The sequence below is a fragment of the Orcinus orca genome, chromosome 18 (genome assembly GCF_937001465.1).
Source record: "Orcinus orca chromosome 18, mOrcOrc1.1, whole genome shotgun sequence".
Lineage (NCBI taxonomy): Eukaryota > Metazoa > Chordata > Mammalia > Artiodactyla > Delphinidae > Orcinus > Orcinus orca.
This window is the reverse complement of record NC_064576.1, coordinates 11,931,432-11,949,859: the sequence shown is the minus strand read 5'-3', so window position 1 is coordinate 11,949,859 and position 18,428 is coordinate 11,931,432. Positions and strand designations below refer to the sequence as shown.

Here is an 18,428-nt window from a genome sequence, read left to right as displayed (position 1 = left end):
TATTATTGATCTTAGGAATCAAGACCCTTTACTTACTATGCCAGCTAATGGGTACCTAGAGTCTGAAGGCTGGTAAAAGGCCAGAGAGATGTTGGGTTGCCATTGGGGTGGATGCAGAGAGCTCACTGTTCTTGGGCTTCTACTGTGTTCCGTGGACTCTGCTATAAACTTAACTTCACATCGTTCGTTCTTCACAGCAGGGGTCGGCAGAAAGAGCCAGAGAGTAAACATGTTAGGCTTTGCAACCCATACCGTCTCTGTTGCAACTGCCCAGCTCTGCCACTTCAGTGCAAGGCAGCCGTAGATAATGTAAATGAATGATTGTGGTTGGGTTCCGGTAAAACTTTAGTTACGGGCATGGACGTTTGAATTTCGTAGAGTTTTCACACGTCATGAAATATATGGCTACTTTTGATTTTTTTTTCCCCCAACCACTTAAAATCCCGTCTTTGCTCTTTGCGCTGTAGCAAAACAGGTCATAGGCTGGATTTGGCCCATAGGCCTTTGTTTAGCAGTCTCTGCTTTATAACATTTCTCCGAGGTAGGTACTTTATTATCCATGTTTTACAGTGAGCAAATTCAGTATGAACTGCATAACCAGGTGTATTACCATGAGTCACACGCAGACCGTCTCAGGCGATGCAAGTTCTCTCTGCTTCACTGGGCTGCCTTTCCTCACGTCTCCCCATCTCAAAGAGCTGCGCACACCTGGCCAGCAGAGATGGTCGTATATGTAAGATTTATCTCGTGGACCTGTTGGGGAGAGTGGGAACAGCTCTGTGTTACGGCCTGTAAACCTCTGTTTAAACATTTGCTTTGTCATTTGGCAACTGGGTAAATTCTGAACTTCTTTGATTTTGTACTTTTTCTGAAAAAATTGGGATTAATAAATGACTATTTTACAAGGTTATCATGAGGATTAATTCAGATACTTTGCAGTGTTAACCCCAGCAGGCTTCCCGGCGTAGCAGTCAGTCAGCTATCTGCTGTATTTTATTCTTGCATTCTGCCTCGGAAACCAGTGAGGCTGGCCTGCCAATATTTCATGAAAGCTACAATGCTCAGTGATCTGATAAACAACTCTGGTTTTGTATAAATAAATACTGGTAAAGGGACTTCCCTGGTGGCGCAGTGGTTAAGAATCCGCCTGCCAATGCAGGGGACACGGGTTCGAGCTGTGGTCCGGGAAGATCCCACATGCCACGGAGCACCTAAGCTGGTGCGCCACAACTACTGAGCCTGCGCCCTAGAGCCCGTGAGCCACAACTGCTGAGCCTATGTGCCACAACTACTGAAGCCCACGTGCCTAGAGCCCGTGCTCTGCAACAAGAGAAGCCACAGCAATGAGAAGTGCACACGCAGCAACGAAGAGTAGCCCCTGCTCACCGCAGCTAGAGAAAGCTCACGGGCAGCAACTAAGACCCAACACAGCCAAAAATAAATAAATTAATTAATTAAATAAATTAAAAAAAATACTGGTAAAGCTCAGGAAGAAAACTGGCATCTTTTCATTCATTTCATAATCTTCTTTACGCCAGGAAAAAAGTTTTACCCTTGGCAGGTGTCTTAGCTTAGGCTGCCATAACAAAATACCATAGAGTAGGTGGCTTGAACAACAGATGTTTCATTTCTTTCAATATTGGAGTCCAAGATCAGGGTACCAGCGTGATCAAATTCTGGTGAGGATTCTTTTTCTGGCTTGTAGATGGCCACCTTCTCACTGTGTCTCAGAGCAGAGAGAGAGAGAGATCTCTTCTTATAGGGCTGCGGTCCTGTTAGCTCAGGGCCCCACCCATATGACATCATTAAGCCTTAATTACCTTCTAAAGACCCTGTCTCTAGATACAGTCACATTGGGGGTCAAGGCTTCAACACAGGAATTTGAGGGACGCAATTCAGTCCACAGCAGCAAGCATGCTTTCTAGGGGCCTTGAGGTCATAGAACCTACACCTACCTGGGATGACAGACATCACTAACCGGTGGTTTCCCAGCCCCTCTGGGGTCAGACAGGCCTCCTTCGTCTATGCTTAGTTGCAGGCTTCTGACTTTGCTTCTTCCTGGGGGCCTGTGGACATCTGAGACCAGGAGGGGCTCTTTGTGGAACATGTCAGGTGTGAAGGGTGAAGAGCACTGCAGACCCAAGGACAGAGGAAAGTTTGGGAAGCCAGCAGAGGTGGGGTGGTGGAGCCGCCCGGTCACCACACAGAGCAGCGCCATGGTTCGGCCTGACAGTGGCTGCGGTGACAGGGCAGGTCCCAGGGAGTCCGGGGAAGGGCAGCTCGCTGGAAAAATACGGCTATGGGTAATATTCTATTTCTTAAGCTGGAAGGAAGCTATGTGGGGTTTCGTTTGTCGTCAATTTGTTTTTTAATTAATAGACTTCGGTTTTTAGAGCAGCTTTAGGTTTACAGAAAAAATGAGCAGAAAGTAAAGGGAGAAGAGAGGTCCCCTATGCTGTCTCCCCATGCACAGTGCCCCTACCATTAACGTCATACATTACTGTGATGCTGTGTTACAGTCGATGAGCGAGTATTACTACGTTATCATTACAGTTCCAAGTTCAAATTAGGGTTCCTTCTTTGTGTTGTACATTCTATAAGTTTTGACAAATGTATAGTGACATATATCCACCGTTACAATACCAACAAGAGTAGTGTCACGGCCCTGAAAATCCCCACTCCACCTTCTCCCCTCTGAGCCCCTGAGAACCACCGATCTTTTCCTTCAACATTTTCTTATTTTCTGTGTTCTTGATGTTTCAGCATTTGAGGCCTTGTTGACTGAGGAGAGACTGCCCTTCCCAGGACTAGCCAGTTCTTAGACATAGCAAGTGGTTCCCCTGCCAGCATACCTCCCATATGGAAATGAACCAGTCCAGAGGCCATACTCTGAACCACCTCTTCTATCTCACTCTTACACTGCAGGAGACAGAATTCCTCTGCCTTAATCATCCCAGGGCCGGTGTCAGACACCTAGAGACGGCCCTACACCCCAGAGCCCACTAAGATGACTCAAGCTAGCCAATCCTAAGCTGCTTACCCTGACTTACCTTGTCTTTTCCCGTGGAAACCACGGTAAAGCCTCCTTCCCATGCGTTGTCCTCACCCTTTCTGCCTCCTGGCGGACCTGGTGCTTCCCCGCATGGCCCTGCATGGTGTGGCCTGCCCCCCTCCTCCTGGGAACCATACGTAACAAACCATCTTTTCAATGGCAGCTGTCTCCTAACCTGTTGGCTCCACCATATGTGACTAATGAAGGCTACATCTTAAAACAATTTGGTTTAAAAACATATCTGGAAATAGGTTTCTAAAATGGATAGTCTTGAGAAGGTAGAAGTGGAATCATAGTTTTTGGATCTTCCCAAACCCAAGACCCACATAAAAACAGCTACTTAACAACATCAAAACCCCGTGGACAACATTTATGGCAAAACTAGGTGTCAGCGTGTAAGCCCTAGATCCCAAAGTACAAGCAGCCGGAGATGAAACGTCAGCCAGACACAAGGTCTGCTCTCAGAGTCTGTACGGGAGGAAACAGAGGGGAGCAGCAGGGCATCTGATGGAATGGAGAAGAGAACCCCCAAAGAGCCACTAGAAATCCCAGGGGGACAGTTTGAGAAGAACAGTGGAAGCTGAGAGGCCTGACGGTGCTGGAACATTCCAGCTCCAGTGAGCAGTAACTGACCTTCCGGGACAGGCCACCACTTAGGAGAAACTATGGAGAATGGGAGTGAAATTGAGCCAGGGGAGGACAATAGAGAGGAATAATAGAGAAGGGGAGGGAAACAGAGGCAGGAAGTCTCGGAAAGCAAGCCACCGTGTTTTTTAACACTGCTCAAAATTAATAGAAGAGGAAGCTCTGGGAAGGTAGGAAAGCTACCATGAACCATACTTTCTTCTCAGAAGGTTAGGAAACAGTTTGCACATAAAAATGAGTAACAGGAAGGTATCACAGTCATGATATTAAAAAACAAATACCAGGGGCTTCCCTGGTGGCGCAGTGGTTGAGAGTCCGCCTGCCCATGCAGGGGACACGGGTTCATGCCCCGGTCTGGGAAGATCCCACATGCCACGGAGCAGCTAGGCCCGTGAGCCATGGCCGCAGAGCCTGCGCGTCCGGAGCCTGTGCTCCGCAATGGGAGAGGCCACAACAGTGAGAGGCCCGCGTACCGCAAAAAAAACCCAAACCAAAACAAAACAAATACCAGAAAACCAAAAACTTAAGTGTGTTCTTCCCAACATACCATGTATGGCCTTGCCAAAGGGACCAGTTGGATCCAGCTGGCAAATTGTACTCAGTAAGGAGGATAGAAGAGCGTGTTGAATGGCACCATGAGTGTGCAGTCTGCAAAATCCAGACTCAGAAATTACTCAGATAAACTATAAGGAAGAGAGAGGGATGGAGGAAGAAACTATAGGTGAAAAGATACTTGAAGGACGTAACATTTTTGAAAATAAGGAAGACTAAAAGATGCACCACTTAGTGAAATAAAACATCAAGAAATGTTCGTGGTTACTGTAAAAACCTAGGTAGTGGTTACTTTTAGAGGGAGGGGGCTGGTTTTAGGATAAGATGGCTGACAGAGTTCTGTTTCTTGACTTGGTTAATGGATACAAGGGTATTTGCCATTTAATAATTTGCCAATTAATAAAGCTGTACGTTTGTTTTCAGTAGTTTTAAGCATCTGTGTGTTCTTTTAAATTAGACAGTTTTAGACGGGAGAAAAAAAGAAAATTAAAACAGAAGGAGCGGGACTTCCCTGGTGGTGCAGTGGTTAAAAATCTGCCTGCCAATGCAGGGGACACAGGTTTGAGCCCTGGTCCGGGAGGATCCCACATGCCGCGGAGCAACTAAGCCCGTGCGCCATAACTACTGGGCCTGCGCTCTAGAGCCTGCAAGCCACAACTGCTGAGCCCGTGTGCCACAACTGCTGAAGCCTGCGTGCCCTAGAGCCCGTGCTCCACAACAAGAGAAGCCACGGCAATGAGAAGCCCGCGCGCCGCAACGAAGAGTAGCCTCCACTCCCCGCAACTAGAGAAAGTCCACGTGCAGCAACAAAGACCCAATGCAGCCAAAAATAAATAAATTTAAAAAAATTTAAAAAGATGATATAAAAAACAAACAAAAAAAAACAGAAGAAGCAAACTATAGATTAAAGGGGGGGAAATCCAATTAAGTCACCAGAATACCCACGTGAAATCCTTTGAACTGAAATTTTCAAAGCTAATGCAAATTAAACAAATGATTTTAAATTAGTTAAAACCGAGTAATTGATTGTTATAAGTACCATGCCTGGAGTCTGCTGCTGAGCCCTTCTTAAAAAATAAAGGTTCCCAAAGGTTAAAATTTCCCTGGAGGCAAAGGCCCCCTGAAGCCCCAGGCATTGCATTATAATATTAAGTTCTAGTTTTATTCCAAAACTTTCCTTTGCATACATCTGGGATATCAGATACTGCCTAATGCGTTTAATGCGCTAATGCATAAAGATGGCCCTCTTTATACATTTCATTTCATACTTCGGTTTACAGATCTATCTTTAATTCCTTTTTATTTAGAGCTTTCCTTGTAAATGAATAAAAACATACCCTCAATTTTTCAGTTCAAATTTTATTCATGCATTCCTTCAGCAGTCAATTTTTTGTTGTTGTTTTGTTTTTGTTAACGGGGGGTGGTGGTGGTGGTGTAGGGGATGAGGCTAGATTAAGAGAGACTTAATGGACATAATCAGATATGAAGCATGGTCCTGGATTGGAGGTTAGTTTTGACAGATCACAGTAAGGACATTCTTTATTCACATGAAGGAATTTGAATAGAGTGTGATTATTTGGTGAGAAGAAAAGTTTACAGAATAGAAAGATAGAAATCATTGACTAAAAAGCAAAAAGTAGGTTATAAACAATATGACCTCATTTGGGTTTTTAAAAAGTGTATGTATGTTTATATCCACGCACATCGCTCTTCAAAAAAAAATGTGGAAGGGATATACATGAAGGTACTGGGTCTTAAAGCACACTCCCCAGGCCAGCAGGCAGCGTCAGCATCACCTGAGCAGTGCAGAGTCTCAGGTCCTCACCCAGATGAGGAAGTCCGGGAGCAGAGCCCCCCCATAGTATGTGTTTTAACAAGCTCTTAGGGTGAATGTGATACAAGCTCAGTTCTGCGAACAACTTCATTAAAGTGTGAACCATGATCTCTTGGTGGTGGACAATTTTTAAAATTTTGCTTTTGTGAATTTTCTAATTTTCTAGCTTGCATATAGATGAATTCTATACCGGTAGATTACTTTTAAATTAAAAGGTTTTTAGTAGCATCCCACAAATTTTAGTTTATTGTGTTTTCACTTTCAGTTTAAAATACTTTCTAATTTCCCCTTGGTTTCTCCTTTGACTCATGTTTATTTTGTTTCCAAATATAAGGATTTTTCCAGTTCTTTCTGTGTTTGAGTTTTAATTTAATTCTGTGGTTGCTGGAGAATATAGTTTGTGTGACATGAGGACTTTTAAATAATTTACTGATATCTCTTTAATGGCCCAGAATATGGTTTATTTTGGTATATGTTTTATGTGTACTTGAATGCTCATTCTGTGGGTGGGACAGAGCATTCCATCTATGGCAGTTAGATCATGTTGGTTGATAGTGCTGTTCAAATCATCTGCATCCTTAGTGAATTCTGTCTATATGTTCTGTTAGTTATTGAGTGAGAGGTATTAAAATCTCCAGCCATAATTGTGGATTTGTCTATTTCTCCTTGCAGTTTGATCAGTTTTTGCTTCATGTACTTTGAAGTTCTGTTATTCAGTATATAAATACTTCAGATTTTTATATCCTCTTAATTAATTGACTCCTTTGTCATAAGAAGTTATGAAAATAGGGAAGATTAAACACGGGTGTATAAAGTGTATTTGTGAAATAAATACACGTGATATTCTTCTGATGTCTACTTTGATACTAATTTAACCATTTCAGTTTTTGAAAAAATTATTAATGTTAGCATGATATGCCTTTTTCCATCCCTTTCCTTTTAACCAGTTTATGTCTTTATATTTGCAGTCTGATTCTTGTAGTCAGCATAGAGTTGGGTCTTGCCTTTTGATCAAATCTGGCAATCCTTTTTAATTGGGAATGTTTAGATCGTTTACATTTAATGTGATTATTGGTATCATTAAAACTGGTCATCTTACTACTATATATAAAATAGATAACTAATAAGAACCTACTGTATAGCACAGGGAACTCGAGTCAATACTCTGTAATGACCTATATGGGAAAATGATCTAAAAAAAGAGTGTATATATGTATATGTGTTACCGATTCACTTTGCTGTACAGCAGAAACTAACACAACATTGTTAATCAACTATACTCCAATAAAAATTAGTTTAAAAATTAAAAAGTAAAATAAAAAATCTTTTTATAGGAAAACAAACAAAAAAGTTAAATTGGTCATCTTGCTGTTTGTTTTCTATTTGTCTTATCCGTCTTTGTTCCTTTTTCCTGTCTGCCTTTTGAGTAATTGAATATTTTGATGATTTCATGTTACTTTCCTTGTTGGTTTATTAGCGATAGCTCTTTGATTTGTAACTTGAGTGGTTGCTTTGAGGTTTATGTCCATCTTCAACTTAACACAGCCTGCCTTCAAGTGATATTATTCCTCTTCACATACAGTATAAACCTTATTTCCATTTGTCCACTTTTTGACCTTTTTACTATTGTTGTTATTGTTTTTTTAACATAAGTTATGAACCCCACATTACATTGTTGTTATTTTTGTTTGCCAGTCAGTTATCTTTTTTTAATTGAAGTACATTTGATTACCAGTCAGTTATCTCCTACAGAGACTTAAATAATAAACAATTCTTAAAACATATATTAACCATACAGTTGCCATTTTGGTGTTCCTCATTCCTTTGTGTAGGCACAGATTTCCATCTGATATCACTTTCTTCCTGCTCGGAGAGGCCTTCCTTTAACGTAGCTTATTATGTGGTTCTGCTGGTGGTGAATTCTCTGAGCTTTCATGTTTGGAAATGTTTTTATTTTGCCTTCCTTTTTGAAAGATGTTTTTTGCCTGGTGTAAAATTCTAAGATGTTTTGAGTATGTTAAAAATCTTGCACCATTGCATTCTCACATTGTTTCTGGCAAGAAATCTACTGTCATCTTTGTTACTTTATGTATAATGTCTCTCTCTGCTCTGGCTGAGTTTTAAGATTTTTTTCTCTATCATTGTTTTTGATAATTTGATTGGGATGCGCTTCCATGCAGTTTTCTTCATGTTTCTTATGCTTGGAGTTTGCTGAGATTCTTGGATCTGTGGACTTATAGTTTTTGTTAAATTTTGAAAACTTAGAGCCATTATTTCTTCTAATATTTTTCCATTTCTTTCCCCCGCCCCTGCCACCTCCTCTCCTTCAGGACTCCAGTTACATGCATATTAGGCTGCCTGAAGTTACTCTATAGTTCTCTAATGCTCTGTTAATTTTTTGGTAATTTTTCTTTCTGTGTTTGATTTTGGATGGTTTCTATTGCTAGTTCTTCAAGTTCAGTAGTATTTCTTCTGCACTGTTTCATTTGCTGTTAATCGCATCCAGTGTGTGTGTGTGTGTGTGCGCGCGCGCGCGTGCGTGTGTATGTTTGTATCACGCTCTGTAGTTTTCATCTCCAGAAATTTAGTTTAGGTCTCCTTAAAATCTTCCATATCTCAACCTTTTGAACACAGAGAATACAGTTATAATAACTGTCTTCATATCCTTTTTACTAATTCTAACATCTGTGTCAATTCTAGGTCCCATTTGATTGTTTTTTTTCTGGGGGGGGGCGTTGCTTTTTTGGTTTGTTTTGGGTTTTTTTGGTCTAATTATGGGTCATGTTTTCCTGCTTTGTATGCCTGGTGATTTTTTCTTTTAATTGGATGTAAGAAATTGTGAATTTTACCTTGTTGAGTGCTGGGTAGTTTTGTATTCCTGAAAATGTTATTGAGCTTGCGGGGGGGATGCATGTAAGTTATTTGGAAACAATTTAGTCCTTTCAGATCTGGCTTTTAAGACTTGTTAGGGTAGGACTGGTGTAGTGTGCAGTCCGGGGTGAATTATTCCCTACTCCTAAGGGATGACCCTTCAGTACTCTACCCAGTGCGCATGAGTCATGAGGTCTTCCCATCTGGCTGGTGAGAATAGGTAGTATTCCTGGCCCTGTGTGAGCACCAGGCCTGTAACCTCTAATCCTTCTGTGTTTTGTTTGTTTGTTTTTTAATTTTTTGTCCCATCTTGGCTACTTTCCTCACAAGCACACGTTGATCAGTACTCTGTTGCCTACTCAAGGGTAACCCTCTGTACTCTCCTAAATGCCTTCTACTTTCCTGTGAACTCTCTCTACCTTGCTCCCCTGCACTCTCAGCCCCGTCTGTTCAACTCATGGATTTTGCCGGATTCTGCCTGTGTTCTTTCTCTCTGCACCATAGCCTGAAAACTTGCTCAGGGCAGAGGCTGGTGTAGTCATAGAGGTCATGATTTTAGTTTCCTGTCTCTCAGGGATCACTGTTTCTCATTGGTGTCACAGATCTTCAGATCTGTCATGTGTCTTTCCTTTTCTTTTCTTTCTTTCTTTCTTCCTTCTTTTGTTGTTTCATGTAGGAAGATAAATCTAGTCCCTGTTACTCTATTTTGACCAGAACTAGAAATCTCTAAAAATGAATCGGTTTAAAAAAAAAAGCCACACTTAACATATCTTATAAATATACCCATATGTAAAATTAATAAAGTAATTAAGATCAATATGAAAAATTACATTCAAACGAACTATTAAAAACAAAAATTCAAAGTAAAGTCATTTCTTATAGGAGCCAGCCTGCAGAAAAATTCGTTTGTTGCAATGAGTTCTAGACACTGGATAGTTTTTTGTATCATATTTTACCTGGTTCCTATATATCTTACAGTTGATGATGCAATAGTTCTGCTGTGTGCAGTTTTGACTTCGAAATAAGAAGAAAGATGAACTTTTGTTGAGTCTTTTTAGAGGAGCAGCATATTATGTTGCAGAAAAAGCACAGGTGTGGAGTCAGATGGACTTGAAGTGGAATCCCAGCCCTTTGACCTTGGGCAACTTCAGTAAGCTCTCTGAGCTTGGCTTCCTTCGTGTGTAAAACAACCACATTGTTGTGAATATTAAATGAGAGTGTATAAAGCACCTATCCAATGCCTGGCACACAGTAGGTGCTCAGGAAATGGACTCTTCGCTGTCCCCCTGCCCGATGTCATGTAAGTGACTCTCTTTTAATAAGACCCTTTCCAAAATACCTCAGATATTTTAGCTGCCTATAAAATCCAACTGAATTGTCACTCACCAAAGAATAGGGGAAAAAGATGTTTAGGAAAAGAACATGAAGGCTCCGGGGACAGCAATCCATCTTGCTTCGCCTTTGATGCCTAGGCGTTGAAGCCTTTCTTCTCGAAGAGTATTTCAGTGCAGAAAACACACTCCAAAAGGGGAAGGTAACATTTAACAGGGTATCAAAGGAAAATAGGGAGGCTGACTGAAATGGAGGCAAGCAGGGGAAGATGGGGCTGAAAAGCTGTGTTGAAACTAAATTGTGGAAGATAGGTGTCATGAGCTGAATTGTGGCCCCCGAAAATGTGTATGTTGAAGCTGTGACGCCCAGCACCTCAGAATGTGACGGTCCTTGAAGACAGGGCCTTGAGAGAGGTGATTAAGTTAAAATGGGGCTGGGGGAGCGGGCCCTAGTCCAGTCTGAACAGTATCATTTTAAGAAGAGGAAACTGGGAGATACCCAGGGGACATGAGAGCCTGTGTGCACAGAGAGGAGACCTTGTGAGGACACAGCCAGAAGGCGGTCGTCTGCAAGTCAATGAGAGAGGCCTCAGGAGAAACCAAACCTGGGACACCTTCAGCCTCCAGAACTGGGAGGAAGTCGATTTCTGTTGTTTAAGCCACCCAGTCTGTGGTACTTTGTTATGACAGCTTGAGCAGACTCTTACTTATAGGCCTTCAAATCCCAGCAGGGGGAGTTCCTTGATTCCGTGAGTCCTCCTGACTAGGTGTGGCGTTTCTAGAAGCCCATTCGTTTTAACCACATCCCTCTGCAGTCAGGTAATGTGGATCTGTAGCTGTGCTCTGGAGACCGGCAGCATGATTTTAGTAAGAACAGGAATGTGTGGCTTGGTTGAAGGAGTTGCGGGGGTGAGGTTAGAGATGGACGATTACAGTTGTGACCCTCCAGAGATCCGTTGGCAGGAAAAGAAAGTTTATGGTGCTTTTGTTGCCTTTTTCATTCATCTGGAACTTGTTTCTGTTCTGCTTAGGTTGAATGAAGAAGTGATTTGTCTAGGATGACCTAGACGAACTTCAGCCCTTTAGTCGAGCAGCAACCCTATTTTTCTTCCTGCTCCCTCCAGCTCATCCTTTTTTAGTGGTTTAAGTCCTTAGCACGCAAGGCCTTTCCTCTCAGCTCTGCAAATATCAATCTGACTGGTAAATGGAGAGGGTCTTGTGGGCCCCGCTTTCCCACCCAGGCCAGTTTAGCTGTGATGTAACCGATGCCTTGGGGCGTTCTTGCTGTAAAACTCTACTGGACAGGCGAATTCAGGCCAGTGTGATGTTCCCAGGCCTTCATGGTTTAAAACCACATGCTCGGTTGGCTCAAATTGGTGCTTGTATTTGATGAATTACACAGAAATGCCAAAAACAGGAGAGAGATGTTTTAAAACAATTCATAAAATTGGCTGCTGTGTTGCCAGAGCATATCTGTTTGGTCCTGAGTGGTTTGCAGAAGTTTAGGCAGATTCTGTGGCAGAATTGGCAACGGTGGAAGACCTCAGAGGTGGTTCCCCTGAGGCAGGCTTGGAGGCCGACAGAGCACAGGCTGGCAGGCTCACGAGTGGACGCTCAGTAGCTACAGGAAATCCCTCTAGAGTTCTTCGGTTAATTCTCTCGCACGCAAACACAACTGTGTCAACTCTTCTCCACTCCCCCACATCCTTCAAGCCTCAGGTTTTACAGGGGTAAACGGATGGTGTCAAAGAGGAACTGTCTTATCTTCCCGGCGCAGAAGTGTAAACTGACGTACATCTACCATTAGCCTTTCTGCTCCCTCCCTGCCGCCACTGGAAAAGCTCTTCTTTCTGTCCCCAGGGCCCTATGTTTTAGAGCTATCTTTCCACATCATCCCAGGTGTCTTAGGATATTGTTATCTTCTTACTCATACTCTCAAGCCCTCCCTCCGCCTTTTTTTTTTTTTTTTTTTTTTTTTTTGGCTACAGCACGTGGCATGCGGGATCCTAGTTCCCTGACCAGGGATTGAACCCCTGCTCTCTGCAGTGAAGTACAAATTCTTAACCACTGGACTGCCAGGGAAGTCCCAACCCCTCCTCTTTTTAGGCACCCCCAGGTCCTTCCTGTGGAAGACAAGCAAATCAATAGTACTTTTATTATTTTATTTTATTTTTTTTTTGCGGTACGCGGGCCTCTCACTGCTGTGGCCTCTCCCGCTGCGGAGCACAGGCTCCGGGCGCGCAGGCTCAGTGGCCACGGCTCACGGGCCCAGCCGCTCCGCGGCACGTGGGATCCTCCCGGACCGGGGCACGAACACGCGTCCCCTGCACCGGCAGGCGGACTCTCAACCACTGCGCCACAGGGAAGCCCCAACAGTACCTTTATTTGATTCTTCCCCCTCCTCCACACACCCATTCTCTGGCCTCTTCCTTCACAGCCAAGCTTCTTGGAAAAGCTGTTCATCCTTCCTGTCTCCTCGCCGTCCACTAGACTTTCAGGCCCCTCTCCAGGTCCACTGACCAGCAGATACTCTAGCTCTCATCTTGTTTGATCTTTCAACAGCTCTTGATGTTCTTCCTTCTGGAAACACTGTCTTCCTGTGGCTACCGTGACATGACTCTCTCCTTACGTTCCTTCTGTCCTTGTCTGCTCCCGTCGGCCGTTCTAAGGTAGACGCGTCATCAGTGCTGATGCATTTCATCCTCTGGGCTCCACGAGGCCGTCGTGTCCTCATGGAGTCACAGTGCTGGCAGCCTCTAAATGTGAGATCTCCCGCCCAGGCTTCTCTGAGCTTTGGATGAGTGTGTCCCACCATTTTCATACTGTTTCTTCCTCATGAAATCCAAGGGCACCTCCTAAAATGAAAGTGTCTAGAACCCCTCCGTCCTGGCCCTCTTCCAGTACTCCCTGTCTCTGATTGGCAGCGGCATCCATCCAGATGCCTACGGCAGAAATCTCAGTGTCATCATTCTGGTCATTGTCTCCTTCTCGGCCACCACATCTAGCCCATCGGTAAATCCCACTGGATTTTACCTGTTACATTTTTCTTTTCTTTCTTTTTTTATTTTTTTTTTATCTTTTTATTTATTTTTTTTTTGCAGTACGCGGGCCTCTCACTGTTGTGGCCTCTCCCGTTGCGGAGCACAGGCTCCCGACGCGCAGGCTCAGCGGCCATGGCTCACGGGCCCAGCCGCTCCGCGGCATGTGGGATCTTCCCAGACCGGGGCACGAACCCGTGTCCCCTGCATCGGCAGGCGGACTCTCAACCACTGCGCCACCAGGGAAGCCCTCTTTCTTTTTTTAAAAAAATTTATTTATTTTATTTATTTATTTTTGGCTGCGTTTGGTCTTCGTTGCTGCACGCGGGCTCTCTCTAATTGTGTCAAGTGGGGGCTACTCTTCGTTGCGGTGCGCGGGCTTCTCACTGCGGTGGCTTCTCTTGTTGCAGAGCACGGGCTCTAGGCGTGCGGGCTCTAGAGCAGAGGCTCAGTAGTTGTGGCACGCGGGCTTTGTTGCTCCACAGCGTGGGGGATCTTCCCGGACCAGGACTCGAACCCGTGTCCCCTGCATTGGCAGGCGGATTCTTAACTGCTGTGCCACCAGGGAAGTCCATGTTACATTTTTCTTGATTCCACCTAATTTTCCCCAACTCTGCTTCTGCCCTCCTGGTCCAAAGCACCATCCTCTCTTGCCTGGACGACTGCAGCAGATAACCTGCATCTGTTCTGACTCCCTCTTTCTGTTCTCACACTGCCAGCGTAATCCTTTCAAAGTGCAAATCTGATCGTATCAGCCCCATATTTAAAATTCTTCCCAGTGTGCTCAGGATAACGATGAAGTGTCTTAACGTGGCCTCTGTAGGGTCTGGCCCCTTCCTGACCCACCAACCTTGTTCTGCTGTCATGTTGGTCTCCCCTAATGTTAAGTCACCTGGACAGGTGCTTTTACTGCATGTCTTCCTAGCTTCTTCTCACCTCTCTTGAGATTTCAGCACAATGTCACCTTCAGGGAAGGCTTCCTCCTGCCTCTACTGCACCTGTAACTGGATCAAACCTCTCTATCCTGACACTCAGAGTCTTCTGGGATTCCCCCTTGTTTCCTTTGTCTCAGGTACTTCTTTACTTGTCTTGGGAAGGTTTTGTTTCCTGTCTTTCTCACTAGACCATATGCTCCATGAAGCAGGCACCATGATTGGTCTCCCATCCTTGTATTCCCAGAACCCAGCAGAGTGACACAGTGATGTGTTGTTGAATGAATAAATGGGTTTGAAGAACAGGGTTTGAGTCCCAGCCCTGGGCAGCTGTGGTCTGAATCCCACTTTTCTCATCTGTCAAATGGAGATATTTTTGCCATCGTTTAGGATTCTTGGGAGGAAAATAATTCATCTCACAAACGACGATTGTTGTTTTGAATGATTATTCTCTCATTTTAAGGTTGAGTCTTATGTATGTGACAGTGGAGATGATCCTAAGTCAACTAATGCCTTTATTGTTTTTCTCATATAACAGAGTGGCAGGGGACGGGGAATATAGAAATGGGAATCTCATTAGAAAATCATATTTATTTGAAACGGTGGTGGGGAAGATGAACCTGAATAAATAGACACTTAAATTTTTTTACTTTTACTTTTTTCCTCATGAGAATTCTGAGTGATCATTGAAGGTAATTTGGATGATATAGAAAGGCAGAAGAAAAGAAGAAATCACCCATCTTCCCACCTCCCAAACACATTTTCCCACACTCTCAAATAGTTCATCAGAAGTCAAGTTACGGGATGAAAGAGTTTAGATAATTATTCCCTAATTGGTCTCCAGAAACGTTGTGCCGATTCATACATGCACCGGTAGCGTAGGGCAGTGTCCACTTCCTGGCACCCTTGCCACGTCTGGGTTTATGAAATACAGACATGCACTGCATATCTAGATGCGTATTTAATGGGTGGAAATGGTATTTGATTAAATTTGCATTTGTAGTGCAAGTTACTCCTGAACTTGGACATTCTCTTGTTAGCCATTGGCATTTTTTCTTCACCAATTACCTGTTATTCTTTGCATAATTTTCTTTAGGAGTGTTTGTCTTTTTCATATTTACTTACAAAACCCTCTTTACATTAAGCCCATTAACTTTTTAAAAATCATATATGCAAATGTGAGCTTCCGTAGAACCCTTTCACATGATCACAAGTTCAAGGGTTAACTTATACTTTATTAATGACAACTGGTTTCTCTCTTCTTTTAAAATTTTGCCGCTTGAATTGCATGCTAAGGAGAATGTGTGTGAAAAGAGTCTGGACTTTGAAGTTGGACAAACCTGATTTCAGTCCTAGCTCTGCCACATTCTAGCTGAGGGCCTGGGACAAATTATTGAGCCTCTCCAAGTCTCAGATTTCTCTCCTGACTAACAGGAATCCTCTCGCCTTGCTTTGAGAGGTAAATAGCTTATGGATGGAGCCGTGTGCAAAAGTATGTTCTATAAATATTCACTCCCTTTCCGTACCCCTCGAAGATGTGCTGTTCTGTACGTACATCTGTGTACATGGATTTTGTTTCACTAAGGAGCACGCGTACTTTACTCCATTTATAGCCAGATGTGCAATCACGCGTTAATATTTACTGAATAGCTAACTGTGATCAGAGTACCAGCGAGAATAGAAAAATTCTTAGTGAACCGTGCACTATTTGCATCTAGGAGAGATTTTTAATTTTCAAGCTCAGGGATAATATTAGCAAGTTTGGATCCATTCTATAAACATGGGAGACAATGTAAGTTATGGCATTCTGGAGGGGAAAAAAAGGCACAGACCGCTTCAAATCCTCAAAAATATTTTGATTTTAAACAGCTCCTAGTGGAGTCTCAAAATACTTGCGCTCTCTCATTGAGAATTGATGTCTCAGTCTGTTCTCTTTTCCTTTGTAGGTGTGGCTGGATCTCTTAAAACCTATTGTCAAGCAGATTAGAAGTAAGTATAAACCCCCCCCCCCCCCCCCCCCCCCCCGCCTGTTTAACAGTGACGTCAAATATAAAGCCAGACGGCTTCCTTGTCTAGGCGTCGTCTGCCCTGTGGTGTCAAGCACTGGGGCCATACTTTCTTTTTTTACCCCGTGATTGCGTTTCAGCATCCACTAATCCACGTACTATTAAATGTATCTTCTGCAATTTTAATATATAACAATTCGGTAATCAAAACTTGGGAAACAAATGTCATTTTAATTAAGACTAAAGCAGGCTCTTGAGGCCCAGAGCAGTTGAGCTCGTCCAGGCCGTGCTCATGTTTCTTACTGTCACTTTGGAAGAGGGGAGGTGGAACCATTTATTCATAAAATTGCTATGAGGTTTTCTGTGCTGCCTTTTCAAAGCCTGTGAGATCAGAATGCAAGTGGTGTTTGGAAAAATAAGGTGCGCAAAAGTGTGAGTGTGTGTGTGTGTGTGTGTGTGTGAGAGAGATTGGCAAGCAGGACAGAAGGGAGTCTGCCTTGCATTTAGACCATGTTGTCGAAGGAAAGATAAAGGAGGGTCTAGGAGAGAAGTAAGGAAAGGGAACACTTGCTTTTTCCCTCCCTTCTCATTGTGCGTCAGCACCAGACCATCCTCCCCTCTCTCCGCTGTGAGGTCAAGTTAAGAGACAAGTTCTCTTCTCCAGTTCATCCCAAGTTGTCCCTCACTGCAGCCAGAGACCAGGCAAGAGACTGAGGATGGTAACAAAACTGCATTCCTTTAGTTGAACAATCACACAATACCTCTTGGGGTCGGTTTTATGTCTGATTAAGAAACCCCACCAGTGCAATGGTTAAGAATCCGCCTGCCAGTGTAAGGGACACGGGTTCGAGCCCTGGTCCGGGAAGATCCCACGTGCCGCGGAGCAGCTAGGCCCGTGCGCCGCAACTACCGAACCTGTGCTCTAGAGCCTGCGAGCCACAACTACTGAGCCTGAGTGCCACAACTACCGAAGCCCGTGCAACTAGAGCCGTGCTCCGCAACACGAGAAGCCACCGCAGTGAGAAGCCCGCGCACCACCACGAAGACCCAACACAGCCAAAAATAAATAAACAAACTAAGTTTATTTAAAGAAAAGAAACCCCACCAGGCTGCTTACAGCAATTTATGTGGCTGTAATAAACAGGCACTGTGTTGAGTGGTCTTTATGCAGTTGAAATTGATATTGATCTTCTATCATTTAAATTAAGCAATCGTTAATGCAGAAGATGAAACAGCCGTTGTTCAGCGTTTATTGGGTGGCTGGCCTAGGACTAAGTGTGGAGGACACATTGCTGTGAGAAGCCGCCAGGCCTGAAGGCTGGAGGAAGCACAGCATCTAAAATGATGACATTTGTTCCCTCAGTAACCCGCGATGGGAGCTGCTGATGGTGGAAAAGTGTCAGACCCAGTTCAGCGGCTGTGGTTTGGTTTAGCACCGGAGCAGAGGCTCTCCTTTTCATCTCTGTGGGCTATGACTCGCCCCGTGTGACAAAGCTGTCATTTTGCATTAGTGCTAGCATCTTCCTAGCTTCGGGTTTTCTAAGGATCCAAGTAGCCTCATTTAATTCCCCATCTGTGAAAATTGCTGGGAAGAATGAGCTAGACCTTCCCATCTTCCCCATTTTGTTCTTGCTGTTTTGTGATCCAGAATTGACACGCGAGGATTTCTGTTAATTTTTAGAATGGTCAGCGGGAAGAAGCCCGGCTTCTCTTCGTTTCAGTGTTCCTGTGCCTTGTTTTTTTTTCCTCCTAATTTTGTACGTATTGCCAACATCTTCATCTTATGATACATCATTTGGGGTTTTTTCCCCTAAGTTTGAGTGTGTTATAAAAATTAAAGTACAACATCTTTTGTGATGGTGAAAGGTAGAGCAAAAAAGACATTTTTTACTTTTATACAACTGCTGTTAAAATTTGGATTTCATCATAATACCTTGTATTTCATAGAACGTAAACTTTTGCTGTTAGTCCAAATGGCAGAACCTGTAAGATTGCTTTTGTGTCGTGGCTTATACAGCAAAATAAGCTCTGACTCAGGCTACAGATTACTATTCTATAATCTATTTGATGTTCTGTTTGAATTCTGGAAAGGTACCTGTCTCATTCCCATTACCCTGCCCACCCCCTCCCAGATCTGCTTCCTAATTTCGTTGGAACTTATCGATAA

General features: G+C 43.6%; 1 protein-coding gene across 4 annotated transcripts in view; it reads left to right on the top strand.

The window, feature by feature from the left end:
• The window catches only part of FARP1 (FERM, ARH/RhoGEF and pleckstrin domain protein 1), a 289,858-nt gene that overhangs the window by 189,560 nt on the left and 81,870 nt on the right, over positions 1–18,428 (top strand). For all 4 annotated transcript variants that reach the window (XR_007473131.1, XR_007473132.1, XR_007473133.1 and 1 more), the window contains exon 4: positions 16,202–16,244. Coding sequence is in view for 1 of the 4 variants with exons in the window: in XM_004273640.3 (XP_004273688.1) it covers positions 16,202–16,244 (43 nt within the window). In the remaining 3 variants the exon portion in view is untranslated. The remainder of the gene's footprint in view (positions 1–16,201; positions 16,245–18,428) is intronic.